The sequence below is a fragment of the Tamandua tetradactyla genome, chromosome 3 (assembly GCF_023851605.1).
Source record: "Tamandua tetradactyla isolate mTamTet1 chromosome 3, mTamTet1.pri, whole genome shotgun sequence".
Lineage (NCBI taxonomy): Eukaryota > Metazoa > Chordata > Mammalia > Pilosa > Myrmecophagidae > Tamandua > Tamandua tetradactyla.
The window spans coordinates 176,504,087-176,519,790 of NC_135329.1; the positions used below are offsets into that span (position 1 = coordinate 176,504,087).

Consider the following 15,704-nt stretch of genomic DNA (forward strand, 5'->3'; position numbering starts at 1 on the left):
TGTGAGACCTGCATGGCAAACTGAGGCACAGGTATGCTGTGGTAGGATAATTCCGTGGGCTCCTGCTTCAGTATCTGATCATGCTATTCATTAACTTGGTTCCAGTGCCTCATCCCACTGTTAGTTCAATACAGGTCCTGGCATCTCAGAAGTTCCTGGTTTCCAAAATGCAATGGAAAAAGTGGATTTATCCACACAGCTCTGCAGTTGCCATTTTGCCTGTGTTCCCAGGAATTCTGGGGTTGGCACTTTCTTTTCTAAACTGCTAGAACATGCTCTTGGTTGGCATAGACCTTTGTAAACACTTACATTGGAGTTTGAATTCTCAATTGCCAGTGGCACTGGAAAATATTAAAAGACATTGGAATACTAAGCCTTCTTTTCTTCCTTAAGCTTCTATATTGGTAAGAACCTCTTTGGTTTCTGTGCTTCATAACCACATAAAACATATTTAAATTGGGGCCTAGAATGTATTTTTCCTGTTTCTTTTCCTCTTTCTCCTTTTTCCTATTTATTCCTTGTTCTCTTTTGATTTTTTCTTTTTTCTTTGGTCTAATTTCTTTCCTCAGTCTGTACTATATTTCCCTTGTTTTCAGCTTTGAACTTAAGAATTTAAAAATAGGTTACAAAGATAATGATTCCTTTATTTCCTAATACCATCGAAGGATATACTCCACAGTCTGGTCTCCTTGTGTTGTGTTTTTTAGAGGGTTTCAAGTCACAGAGCTTGGAAAATTTAAGCAGTTGTAAACTTTAGACTATCACTTCCAGGTCACTTTGATCTTAAATGCCAAATTCATGGGTGGGAATGTTTTTTTTTAATCTTTCACATCTAAATCAATAACTAGTCTTCCAAAGGAAACTTCAAAGTTTCACTTTAGATTTTTAGGGAAGGGTAATTCCTTCAGTATCAAAGAAATGAGACATCAGAAATGCCAGAATCCCTTTGTTTAGAACACGGTCTATTACTTGACTTTCCTTGTGCCTTTTTTTTCCCCCTGTAAATGTAAAATCTTCATTTTTCTTGTTTCTCAGGAGACAGTTTTACTGTATTCTTTTGGAGAGTGTTTTTAATTTAAAGGGGAAATCAGCACATAGTGGCTCAAATCTGCTTAGATATGGTGTTCATTCCTTCCAGCTTTTCATGTTTCAACTTTTGCGGGGCCTGGCATACATCCACCACCAACATGTTCTTCACAGGGACCTGAAACCTCAGAACTTACTCATCAGTCACCTGGGAGAGCTCAAACTGGCTGATTTTGGTAAGTCATCCCTCATGTCTCCTTGTGGGCCGCGAACAATGATGCTTTTGTGAGAACACATTTAAAGCGTTGACTAGACCTGGCCTTTGATAACTGGAGGCCAGAGGAACAGGATGCTTTATGAGGATGTCAAACTACTATATAGGGAGCACGGGGCAAAAACAGGAGGAGATTGATAGCTTCTTAGGATTTCATCAATTCTAGTCCAATCAGATGCCCCAGATCTGGGCACCCCTACTACCCCAAAGACATTTCTTATAGAGAGACATCTGTAGAAGGAACTGTACTTACAAAGTTTTCCTGAATCTGAATGGATATATAAAAATTCTATCAGAATAGGTCAAGGTCATCCCAGTTTGACAGGACAAAGAGGTCAGCTCCATCAACTCCACACTGTAGTGTGGACCCCTGCTGGAACCAGAGGCTCCAGGATGCTTCCTCTTGCTTGCCTAAGTATCTGTAGAGCTGTGACTATATGGGTACCTGAACTTTATATTCCCATCAAAGAGATGAAGATTTTCTGAGTTCTACTGTGTCCTTATATTTAAGCACTTATCATAGTTTATAATGATATATGTATATGCACACGGACACAGTTATATAGATATATATTTGTGTGATTATTTCACATTCTACATTAGACTGTAAACATTATGAAGGTAAGGTTGGGTCTCTTTTTTTGCTTATCATTATATTCCTACTGCCTAACACCATAGTAGGTGCTCAATAAATATTTCTTGAAAAACTAGTTCCATCTGAGCCAAGAGACCACTTCTGTCTGTTTGACTGATGTAAAATGGTGAAACTATAGCAATAGTACTTTATTCTGAGACAGAAGCTGTTATCCTAACATGGAAGCAATTCACAGACATTTATTTATCAATTCCTCACAGCATTGAACTCATCTATTGGGTTTTTTTCCAACTATATAGAATGTGTGATTTCATGAGATATGTAGCTAATAGAGAAGTAAACTTATTTGTAGGAAAGCACTTGAGAAAGACTAATCTTGAGAAATACTTCACTAAGTATTTTGGATTAGCAATCTCCACCCTTTATTACTAAACTGGGGTTCCTGGACTGAAAAAAATGACCTTATTAGTCAGGGCAAGATTCCAGCTGCTATAACAGAGATCCAAAATTACAGAGGCTTAAACAGACTGGATGTATAACTTTCTCCCACATAATAGTTCCAAATTAAGTAATTTAGATCTTGTGTGGTAGCTGTTTGGAGACTTGGCCCAGGTTCCTTCTGTCACGGGGCCCTGCTATCTCTAGGGTATTGCGCCAGCTACACATTTCAAGATGGCTGCCACCTCCTTCTCATTACAGCCCAAAGAAGGAGAAAAGGGGAAGCTGAACACTTGACCCCTCCATTAAGTGCATGATCTGGAAGTTCATTCATCTCCTCTGTTCAATTCATGTGGGCAAGAACTTAGTCACCTGGCCACACCTAGCTGCCAGGAAGGCTACATCTAGCTGCAAAACAGGTCCCAAACTGAGAAATTCACTTGATGAAATGGGACACAAAGGCAAGATAGTAGATTAGTTCTATTAAAAGCATCCATAGTTTGTGTATTATTTTTATAAGGTTGTTTATCAGTTATACTCTCCCCTGCAGAATGCACCATAGCGGCTCTGTAGGAAACCACAGAACAATGAGTTCTGTGTTTTTCTTCTTTGGGCAGGTCTTGCTCGGGCCAAGTCCATTCCCAGCCAGACCTACTCTTCAGAAGTTGTGACCCTGTGGTACCGCCCTCCTGATGCCTTGCTGGGAGCCACTGAATATTCTTCAGAGCTGGACATATGGTAAGAGCTAGTATCAAAAAAAATGAAGGAAATGTGAGTCATCCTATCCGTAAGGCTTGCTTTATCACCTGTATTATTGTTTGTTTGTTTTTTTCAATTAGAGAAATTGCAGATTTGCAGAAATAAGCAGAAAATATAGAGTTCTCATAGACCTGTCACCATTTTTAGCATTTTGCATTTAGCATTTGTTACAGTTGATGAGAGAATGTAAACTATAGTCCATAGTTTACATTAGGGTTCATGCTCTGAATTGTATAGTCATATGGTTGTTTGTTGTTGTTAATTTTTATTCTAGTGACATATATACCACCTAAAGTTTCCCCTTTTAACCATATTCCAATATATAATTCACTGGTGTTAATTGCAGTCACAATGTTGTGTTACCATCACCACTATACATTACCAAAACCTTTCCATCATCTCAAACAGAAACTCTGCATCAATTAAGAAGTAGCTCCCCATTCTCTACCTAGCCCTGGTAACCTGTATTCTAGTTTCTGACTCTATGAATTTGCATATACTAATTGTTTCATATCAGTGAGATCATACAATAGTTGTCCTTTTGTGTCTACCTTATTTCATTCAACATGATGTCTTCAAGGCTCATCCATGTTGTCGCATGTGTCAGAACTTTGTTCCTTTTCACAGCTGAATAATTCTTTTATATGGATATACCACATTTTGTTTACCATTCATCTGTTGATAAACATTTAGGTTGTTTCCATCTTTTGATAATTGTGAATAATCCTGCTAGGAACATCATTGTGCAAATATCTGTTTGAGTCCCTGCTTTCAATTCTTTTGAGTATATACTGAGAAGTTTGGGAATACCATGTCATATGGTAATTCTATATTTAACTTTCTGAGGAACTGCCAACTGTCTTCCATTTTGGCTGCACCATGTTACATTTCCACCAATAATGAAAGAGTGCTCCTTTCTCTCCACATTTCTCCAATATTTGTAATTTTCTATATTTTCTAATAGTAGCTATTCTGGTGGGTATCAAGTGGCATTTCATTGTAGTTTTTATTTGCATTTCCCTAATCAAATGACATTTGCATATCTTTTTTGTGCTTATTGATCATTTGCATATATTCTTTGGAGAAACGTCTATTCAAATCTTTTGCCAATTTTTAACTGGTTTGTCTTTTTATTTTTAACTTGTAGGATTTCCTTATAAATTCTGGCTATTAAACCCTTTTCAGATATGTGGTTTCTAAGTATTTTCTCCCATTGTGTAGGTTGTCATTTTATTTTCATGATAAAGTCCTTCAATGCACAAAAGTTTTCAATTTAAATGAAGTTGCATTTAATTATTTTTTCTTTTGTTTCTCATGCTTTCAGTGTAAAGTCTAAGAAACCGTTACCTAACATAAGGTCCTAAGATCCTTCCCTACATTTTCTTTTAAGAGTTTTATAGTCCTGGTTCTTCTATTTTGGTCTCTGATTTATTTTGAGTTAATTTTTGTATATGATGTGAGGTAGGGATACACCCTCATTCTTTTTTCCCAGAACCATCTGTTGAAGAGACTATTCTTTCCCAATTGAGGGGACTTGTCAAAAATCAATTGGCTATAGATGTGAGGGTCTATTTCTGAACTCTTAATTTCATTCCATTGGACTGTAAATCTGTCCTTGTGCCAGTACCATGATGTTTGGACCATTGTAGTTTTGTAGTAAATTGTTAAATCAGTGAGTGTGAGTTCTCTGACTTCATTCTAATTTTTAAAGATGTTTTTGGCTATTTGGGGCCCCTTACTCTTCCATATAAATTGGATGATTGGCTTTTCCATTTCTGCAAAGATGAAGTAATTTTTAAAATAAAATCACTAATTATAATAATCACTTACATTTGTACACAGAAACATAAAGTGCATTCAAATATGTATTTCATTTGAGTTTTGCAGTTATTCTGAGTTTTTACAATTAAGGAAACTGTGATCCAGAGAGATCTTGCCCAAAGCATCTTCTGAATTCCGAGCTCTCTGACCACACCGCTCCTCCTTGTTCTTCTCTTCAGTCCTTTGTCTTTTCTCCTCTTTGGCCCCTTGTCAAGAGAGAAACACATGTGCCCAACATAATTCACAGCCTGGTGAAAAAGGTATAAAGATCAAGATCCAGAAGTCCTGAGTTTCACACCAGTTCTGTTTCTAATCCATTACTCTTGATTATGTTATCTTTAAAAAGTGGTGCAATCTCTTTGTGTCTTCATTTAAAAAGCGAGGGTAAAAACTCTCCCTATGAGGGGTTAAATGAGACTGTAGTTCAAGGATACTAACCAGACAGGTGCTATGGAGTTGAACAACATAGTTGGGGAGCTCACAGTAGTGAGCATAGCATCTCAGGCACTCGTTGTCCTGGAAAGGCAACATTCTTGGAGGCATCCAAGCCATTTCTGGGCCTCAATTAGATCTGTGGTGACTTTGCAGTTGTAACAAACTCCCCAAAGGGAGAAAATGTAATAAATTATATGACCATTTTTGGTTCCTGTTCTAGTTTGCTAGCTGCTGGAATGCAACACACCAGAGACAGATTGGCTTTTAATAAAAGGGGATTTATTTGTTAGTTCTTCAGAGGAAAGGCAACTAACTTTCCACTGAGGTTCTTTCTTACGTGGAAGGCACAGGATGGTCTCTGCTGGTCTTCTCTCCAGGCCCCTGGGTTCCAACAACTTTCCCCGGGTGACTTCTTTCTGCATCTCCAAAGGCCTGGGCTAAGCTGCGAGTGCTGAGATGACGAGCTACTTGGGCTGTGCTACATTGCGTTCTCTCATTTAAGCACCAGCCAATTAAGTCAAACATCACTCATTGCAGCAGACACGCCTCCTAGCCAACTGCAGGTGTAATTATCAACAGATGAGGTTCACGTACCATTAGCTCATGTCCGTAGCAACAAAACTAAATACGCTCACCTGGCCAAGTTGACGACTGAATCTAACTACCACAGTTCCTTAGAAGAAAGGGGTTATATAGACAGAAGGCTCTGTTTTTTTAAAATCAACAATAGATTAAAAAAACATGATACATCTGTATCCTAAAAACCTAAACTAAGCTTTTAAATTTCTCATTTCGCAATTTCTTAATTGAGAAGGTTTGCAGGGAAAATTTTCCTCCGCTGTATCTGGGATCATTGATTTCCTGAAACCTGGTATCATCTCTCAACATATCACCTGCTAGTCAAAACCCTCCTGAAACTTGTCAGCTCACGCTGCTCTGCGCTGTCACTTCAAAGGCTGCACTATAGCAGGCTCTGGGTTTAATGATCATTTCCCAAGTTGTGTTTCACAGACAGGGTAAAATTTCTACCCATCATTTTATAACTTTGTTTTGTTATGGAACATTTAAAACATTCAAAAATAAACATTATATATATATATTTTATGTATTATAATATATGTATATATGTAGATGAGTGGTTCTCAAACAAGGTCAATTTTGTTCCCCAGGGGACATTTGGCCATGTCTGGAGATGTAGTTTGTTGTCAAAACTGAGTATGGAGGTTGCTATTGGCATCTAGTGGGTAAAGGCCAGGGATACTACTAAATGTCCTACCATGTAAAGGGCAGTTCCCCACAATGAAGTTTATCCAGCTTGTTTTAGTTTCCTAGCTGCTGAAGCAAATCCCGTGCAATGAGTTGGCTTACGTACTGGAAATTTGTTGGCTTTTTTTCACTTTGCACATTTTCGAGATTGATCCTGTTGATCTGTGTAACTTATAATTCATTTCCTATTGATGAATATTTCAGTTATTTAGTTAGCTTTTATTTTGTTTTGTTTGTTTCACTATATGAATATTCTTGGTATTCATATTTAAGGACTTCTCTAGCACACTTACCTATAGTAGAATTTGCTGTGTCACAGGGTAGCGAATGCTCAATTTCATAAGATGGTGCCTGTTTGGATTTGCTAAAGCTGCTACCAGCATCCAATATACCAGAAATGAATTGCTTTTCTTTTTTTTTTTTTACATGAGCAGGCACTGGAAATTGAACCTGGGTCTTGGGCATGGCAGGCAAAAACTCTACGTGCTGAGCCACCATGGCCTGCCCATGAATTAGCTGTTCAAAGGGGATTTATTAGATTACAAAACTACAGTTCTAAGGTCATGAAAATGTCCAAATTAAGGTAACCAGAAAAAGATACCTTGACTCTTAAGAGAGGCCAATGGCATCCAGGGTTCCTCTGTTACATGGGAAGGCCCATGTTGACATCTGCTGGCTCATCTCTCCAAAAATCTCTCTGGGCTTCTGTGTGTCCTTGTTTATTCTTCCTCAGGCATTTCTGTCTCTGAACTCTTCAGGCATTTCTGTCTCTGAACTCTCTCCAAAACATTTCTCCCTTAAAGCAAGTGGATCAAGACCCACCTTGAATGGGTGAGGTCAGTCTCCATGGAAACAACTTTATCAAAAGGTCCCACCCAACGATAGGTCTGCCCCCATAAGAATCGATTAGAAGAAAATGGCTTTTCTGGGGTACATAACAGTTTCAAACCAGCACAGTGCCAAATTATTTTCCAAAGTGGTTGCTACAAATTATATACCAGCAGTATATTACAGTCACATTATACACATCCTCACTGACTTTATACTATCAGATTTCTTAGTTTGCTAATCAAGTGGTGTGCAGGTTTGAAAGGATGTATGTCCCCTAGAAAAGCCATGTTTCGATCAAAATACCATTTCATAAAGGCAGAATAATCCTTATTCAATACTGTATGTTTGAAACTGTAATCAGATCATCTCCCTGGGATGTGATTTAATCAAAAGTGGTTGTTAGGATGGATTAGGTGGTAACATGTCTCCACCCTTTTGGGTGGGTCTTGATAAGTTTCTGGAGTCCTATAAAAGACGAGACATTTTGGAGCATGAAGGAGATTTGGAGAGAGCAGAGAATGCTGCAGCACCACAAAGCAGAGAGTCCACGAGCCAGTGACCTTTGGAGATAAAGAAGGAAAATGCTTCATGAGGAGCTTCATGAAGCAGGAAGCCAGGACAGAAAGCTAGCAGATGATGCCATGTTCACCATGTGCCCTTCCAGATGAGAAAGAAGCCCTGACTGTGTCCACCATGTGCCTTCTCAGCTGAGAGAGAAACCCTGAACTTCATCGGCCTTCTTGAACCGAGGCGTCTTGCCCTGGATGGATGCCTTTGATTGGACATTTCTATAGATTTGTTTTAATCGGGACATTTTCTCAGCCTGAGAACTGTAAACTAGAAACTTATTAAATTCCCCTTTTTAAAAGCCATTCCGTTTCTGGTATATTGCATTCTGGCAGCTAGCGAACTAGAACAAGTGGATAGAATGGTATGTTGTAATTTTAATTTGCAGTTCCCAAATTACTAACGAGGTTGGACATCCTTTTATAGATTATTTTCCATTTGTATTTTCTCTTCCATGAAATACCTGTTCATGTCTTTTGCTCATTTTCTGCTGTGCTCTGTCTTTCTGTCCTCTCTCTCTCTCTCTCTCTTTCTTTCTGAGCTCTCATCTCTTATCTCTCAATTCATCACAGAAGTTCTTCAAATATCCTGGATGCTGATCTTTTTCCTATTATATGTTTTGTAAGTAGCCAGTTCATGGCTTATGCTTCATATTTTTATACTGTCTTTTCAATGAAAATTCTTAACTTTATTATTGCTGACCTTATCAGCCTTTTCTTTCATGGTTAGCCATTTTTTGTTTCTTGTTCAGAAATTCTTCCTTTGCCACCAACCAATCTGCTGACCTACCTTCTTCAAGTGATCGAAGTTGAAATGCTGAGGTTACATTATAGTGCCATTTACCTGGAATGGGTAATAGATTATGTTACCTAAATTTTAAACCCTTTAATATGCCTCCCAAGAAGCCTTCTGATTCAGAAAACCACAAAAGAAAAACGGAAGACAAAACAAGAATTACAGAAAAGTGGGATGTTGTTGCCAATATGAGTTAGTAAAGGGAATTCAAAAATATATTTTGATTAAGAACACTGAGGTTATATATTACCACTGTATTTCATGTGTGAGTAAATAACACTATCCAATTATAAGTAATGGAAAAGATATGGGCTAAAAAATCATTCCAAATTAAAAAGAGAATCTTTTCCTCCCTGATATCAGAAAGATATTGTCTAATACATATTTTTAAAAGTTGTCAAGTTTTTTCTTTCACCTTAAGTCTGCAATACATTAGAAATTGACTTTTGTTTTTGCCAACCAGTTATCTCATCCCACTTTCTTAGGTGATCTGTCAAGCCAAATCTCTAGTATGTCAAATCTATAAATGTGTAGGTCTGTTTCTGGACCTCTTTTCTGTTCCACTGGGGTCAATTTGTCTGTCCCTGTACCAAAGCCCCACAAGTACTAATTTCTGCAGCTTTATAATAATACTTGATATCTGGTAGAACAAATATCCCCACCTTTTTCATCATCATCTTTTTTAGGAGTGTCTTAGCTGTTTTTCCCCTTTTGTTTTTTTAAATATAAATTTTATTTTCACGTTTCATGAAAATTTCTAGTAGCATTTTCATTGGAATTGGCACTGAAATTATAGGGTACTTTGAGGATAATTAACATCTTTATAATATTGTTTTCCAAATTTTGAGCACGGTGTATCTCTCCATTTGTTTCATCTTCTTTAATGCCTTTTTTGTAGTTTTATAATTTTTTCCCTAAGGACTTACACATCTTATTTTAGATTTATTCCTAGATAACAATATTTGTATTACTATTGTAAATTAAAGGAGACTAAAGAGACTTGCCATCTAAAGCAATGTAAGGTCCTGGATTGGATCCTGGGAGAAAATGGAGCTATGGAGAACATTGTTGGGACAACAGGTAAAACTTAAATAGGAACCGTGAATCAGATAAGGGTATTTGATCAGTGTTAAATTTCTAGATTTTCATCATTGTTCTGAGTCTATATAAGAGAATGCCTTGTTTTTAGGAAGTATACATGGAAATGTCTAGGGGTGAAGAGCATAATATGTGCAATTTACTATCTAACACTTTGAGAAAATACATAGACAGGTAGATAGAATGCTGACATGAAAGTGACAAAACATCAGTATTTGGTGAATGTAGGTGAAAGGTATAAAAGTTCTTTCTACTGTCCTTGCACCTTTTCTGTAAGTTTGACATTATATAAAGATTAAATTAAATTTAAAAACTCAGCAAAATCTGGTCTTTCACCAAAGATAATATGAGAAGCACTGGCCTAGCATATGATGGTATTCCTTTGGTACAGGGACAGACAAATTGACCCCAGTAGAATATCTCATATCACGTGTGTTTAGGGAGAATGTGTGTTCTCTAATTGTTAGGTGCATGGTTTTTTGTTTTTGTTTTTGCTTTTTAATCTAAAACAGTTTTACTCACACACCATACAATCCATCTAAAGTGTATAATCAATGGCTCTTGGTATAATCACAGATTATATCACCACAATCAATTTGAAAGCATTTTCACTATTCCAAAAAGAAAAACCTCATGTTTTAGTTTGTAAGTTGCTAGAATGCAATATGCCAGAACCAGCATGGCTTTTAAAAAGGGGAACTTATTACGTTGCAAGTTTACAGTACTAAGGCTGTGAAAATTTCCAAGGTAAGGCATCCAGGGAAAGATACTTTAATCCCAAAAAAAGAGCTGGTGAAATTCTGGGTTTCTCTCTCAGCTGGGAATGCACATGGTGACGTCTGCTGGCTTTCTTTCCTCATTTCATAAGGCTTCCCCACGGGCCTTATGAATCTCTAAAGGTTTCTGGCTGTGTGGATTCTGTTAGCTCTGAGCTTTTTCTGAAACGATTCCCTCTTAAAGGGCCCCAGTAAGTGACCCCACCTTTGATGGGTAGAGACACATCTCCATAAAATCATCTAATCAAAAATTATCACCCACAGTTGGGTGGGTCACATCTCCATGAAAACGATAAAAACAATCCCACCAAGCAATATGGAATGAGAATCAAAGGGCATGACTTTTGTGGGGTACGTGACAGTTTCAAACCAGCACACACCCCTTATTATTGATGTTTAGCAATGGTATGGTACCCTTGTTACAACTGATGAAAGAATATTTCAATACTACTGTGAATATTACTGTCCATAGGTTGCATTTGTCGTATTTTTTCCCCGTATACCACCCTATTATTAACACCTTGTAATAGAGAAGTACATTTATTTATTCTAGTTCATGGAATATACTATATGTGTACTATCGATCACAGCCATCCTCCCCAACAGGAATGTTATGCGTTCCACATCTTATCCTCCAGCTTTCCTTTCAGTGATATACGCGACCCTGAACTTCCTTTTTCAACCACAATCATATCCATGATTCAGCACTGTTAATTGCACTCACAATAATGGGCTACTATCACCTCCATACATTATTTCCAAACCCTACAATCAACTTTATTAAAAATTCTGGGTACAGGTTTTATATATATATTCAAAAATTCAATTGTGCTATCCAAATGTTCTTTATGTCATTTTTGTCTGCTTAACCTATCAATGAAGAATGTGTTCCCAGCCCATGCACTCAAAAAATATATATATATTTTTTTTTCAATAGTGCTGTGATAATAAGATATTCACATGGAAAAGAATGAATGTCACCCCCACCACACGGCATATACAAAAAAAAAAAAAAGTATGTTGAAATCTGGTACTGTGTTGTTGATTTGTATAATTCTATCCTTTTTTAGTTTACTATACTTTGAAGCTATTTTAATTAAGAGCAAATAAATTTAAAACTGCTCATTGTTCCATCTTACACTTTAGGTCTCACTTATGGCATAATTTTTCTTTCTTCTAAGATAAATCTTTTAGAATTTTCTTTAGAGTAGGCCTGTTGGTGACAATCTCTGTTTCTGTATTTTTGAAGAGAAATCCTCATTGTTGAAAAGTAGTTTTCCAGGGGATGTAATTCTATATTGACTACTATTTACTCTCTGAACTTTGAAAATACAATTCCCCTGAATTCTCTCATCCACTGTTGCTTTTTCTTTGCAGGTGCTCTCTCATTTCTCACTGGCTACTCTTCAGAATGTTTTATTTGCCTTTGTTAGTATGTAGTTTTCACTATGATATGTCTCATGTGGATGTCTTTTTACTTACCCTTCTGGGAAAACATTGGGCTTCTTCTAATTATGAATGCATGTCTTTTGTCAACAATTTAGTTTTTAAATATTGCCTCTCTTCCATTCTCCCTATTCTCTTTCTGGAGTGCCAATGAAAGATTATTATGCTTTATCTTTCTATTATCCATATCTCTTATCTTCTATATCGTCCTTTCACATTTTTCTTATTTCATATTATCATAGTTTCTTAACTGTTTGTACTACATTCTGGGTATTTCTTCAGCTTATCTACTAGTTCTTTAAGTCTCTCTTCAACTGTATTGAAGTTGAAGACTTACCTTTCTACTGTCTATACAAAAAAGTATGTTATTCCATTTATAAGTGAATTTAACCATGAATAATGATGACACACAATAAAAATTCAAATTATAAGTTAAAATTATTGCAGCTCATTACTCATATTCATTCCACTATTGCTGTTATTTGCCTGGTAAAAACCAAAATGTAGTGTAGAAATAGAACAATAGACATCTTCTAATGAGTTAATTGTATTTGCTCACTCAAAATAATTGCTGAATATTAGGTATTTACATAGGGATAACCCTTCTCCATTTTTTTCTTTTTCTTGTCAGAGTTATAACAGTTAAATTGAGTAGGGAAGAGATTTCCAGTTGACAAAGGAAGAAAAGAGAAAAAAAAAAGTAATTCTGTTTTGCTAGGCCGTGCAACCCCATAGGGTCCAAACTGAATGCCTTTGCAGGAGGCAGAAGACAGTGGATGAGCATTAGACCCTTTGTCTTAAAGAAACCAATTATACCAGCGAATGCAATAGCTTCTCGTTTACAGAGAGCCCTGGTAGCAGCAGTGTCAATGGGGGGGCCCAGAGCAAATAAACAGGGTCCTGGTTAGATTACAGAAAATGTACAAGGAGGATATATTGATTATTCCCAAGGTTTACAGCCATCATTCTCTAATCTCCCAACATTTTTTCTTCTTTTTCTGTTACCCTCTTCAGCACCTTAAAAGATCCATTAAGGTCTTTAGTGAGAAAAACTCAGTATTTTAGAATGATCATACTGGGTTTTAAAGAAGGATTTATTTTGGAGCACAGTGTCCTCTATTCAGACCTGACTTCAAGCAGCTGCTGGCTTTAGCACCACCAAAAGTTGTCCTCAGTTGTAAGAGACTCTTTACAATCAGATTTCTTGCTGCAAACTTCCAAATATAAAGAGTGGCCCAGGGAAAAGCAATATGAATGTTGTTGTCACTGCCATATATTACATTGTTCTAAATGAATTTTAACAGTGACAAAATGAAATACTGATTGGTTTTTCCTGGCAATCTTTTTACATGATTTTTGTACCTCTGAAAAGCCTAAAAACTCCTGAAATGGTTTATTGCCTAAGGAATTTGAGAAATTTTTTTTCTCTCATTCAGAAGCATTTGTTCGTGCTAGGAATAGAGAAAAAGTTACGAAAAGAGCCAGAGAAAGCAGAAAATATGTAAGCTGTTTTCTCTAACTTGACTGAAGAACCACAGTTGGAGCTGTAAAATGTCCCAGTGCATCTCTCCCTCCTGGAAGGGTTCACTGTTTGATGCCACCCAGTCTTCTTCCCTCGCATATGAAGCGCCCCTTCTACATGGGCTGCCCAAAGGCATCTCCACAGAGCAGAAATCCCCTGAGAAGCACAAGATTGTAGGGTAAAAAGAGCCATGGAAATGAAGATTTAAGAACAAAACAGAGGAATAAAAGGAAATTGGAACTGGTTCCCTATCTGGACCTGAATGTTCAGAATATTTAAAATGTTTGCTTAAAGCTAGTTTAGGTTGGGCAAAACAGAAAATAGCCTCCAACTTGTGTCCTTAAATTTAAAATGCTAATAAAAAATAGAACAGTTTTGAAAAACCAAACTATTTTCTCTAGCTTAGACCTAGAAAAAGATCTTTCATCTTTTCTACTTAAGGTGTGCATACTTGTTTTCTTATAAACTGAAATATAATTGACTTGGGAGTTTTGTCTGTCTTTCTAACTTTTTTTTTTTTTTAACATGGGCAGGCACCAGGAATCAAACCTGGATCCTCTGGCATGGCAGGCAAGCATTCTTGCCTGCTGAGCCACCGTGGCCTGCCTTTGTCTGTCTTTCTATCTTATAAGCATCCTAAATGTTGAGACTACTCACCAGTAATGTTTAATTGTTTATACATATACTACACATATATATATATATGAGTGATCTTAGACTCTAGATTTTTTTTTTAGTTAAGGAAAGATTTACCCTACCCCTAAGTGAAGCTTAAAAAGACTCAAGAGAATGCCTATATGGTACCAACCAATGCAAATGGAGAATTTCAAACAAATACTAGTATTTGAGCTCCATAACAAACACATCTTTTAGTTTTGCAAATCTGTCGTACTTGCATAAATGCCTGAGTTTTCCAGTTTTCTCCAATACATTTTACATAATTTTGTACTGCCCTAGGAGTATAGAAGTTAAAGGAAACTAAGAAGTTATAGAATAAAAGGACTTCCTTCTTGGTTCTCCACAGCCACCAATATGGAAGAAAAAAAAAAGCCCAGTATGAAAAGGCAGCAAGACTTTTCTATACAATGAAAATCTTTTATTGCTGTTGGGGTGGTAGTGGAGTGGGTATTGGAGAAGTGGAATCCGGATTTAAACCTAGGAGAGGCTGTTCTTTTCATCTTGTTTAAAATGCCTGCAGGCCACATGGTCCTAGTGGTCTGTGAGCCTCTGGGTCTTCGGGGAAGTGTTTGGGAATAGGATGAATGGTTGGCTCAAGTCTTCAAAAGCCATTAGGTCTAGTTCCTACGCCAAATAAGCCCTGAAATCCAGAGGTACCAGTCTCTCCAAGAGCATCAACCAGTTTTACTCCTCTATCCCATATAGTTGACACCCTTTCCAGCATGAAGAAGCTAAAATGGGCATTGCCCTGATATCCCAGAAGATTGAAAGAATGATCAAATGAGAGGAGGAGACATAACTGAGAAATTAGGTTTTAACAAACAACTGTGACTGCTGATGCATTATACAGATATTTCTTTTTAGTTTCTAGTGTATCAGAACAGCTAGAAGGATATACCTGAAATTTTTTAATTGTAATCTGGTAGCCATGATCTTTGATAATGATTGTATAACTGTATAGCTTTTATCCTGTGACCATGTGATTGTAAAAACCACGTGACAGACATTCCCTTTATCGAATGTATGGGTAGATGAGTAATAAAATAAAGACATGTATGAAAAAAATAGGTTGGGAATATGGAGGAAAATATTGCTATGTAAACTATGGACAGTAGTTATAGTACTGCTTTAATAATCTTTTATCAATTGCAACAAATGTAACTACTGTTAAAAATAGTAGAATTACAGAAAAAATGTTACCATCAATTGCAACAAATTTTCCACACCAATGCAAGTGTTGTTGGTGGGGTGGTGTATGGAAATCCTGTACTTTATGCATGATTATTCTTTAAACAACAACTTCTCTAATGAAAAATTTAAAAATAAATAAGTAAGATGAACTCCAGCTGAGAGGCAAGACTTTAAAGAGAAAAGCAA

General features: G+C 36.8%; 1 protein-coding gene across 2 annotated transcripts in view; it reads left to right on the forward strand.

Moving 5' to 3' along the window:
• The window catches only part of CDK15 (cyclin dependent kinase 15), a 93,704-nt gene that overhangs the window by 39,291 nt on the left and 38,709 nt on the right, over positions 1–15,704 (forward strand). For both annotated transcript variants that reach the window (XM_077152006.1, XM_077152007.1), the window contains exons 7-8: positions 1,139–1,262; positions 2,951–3,071. In XM_077152006.1, coding sequence (XP_077008121.1) covers positions 1,139–1,262; positions 2,951–3,071 — 245 coding nt within the window. The remainder of the gene's footprint in view (positions 1–1,138; positions 1,263–2,950; positions 3,072–15,704) is intronic.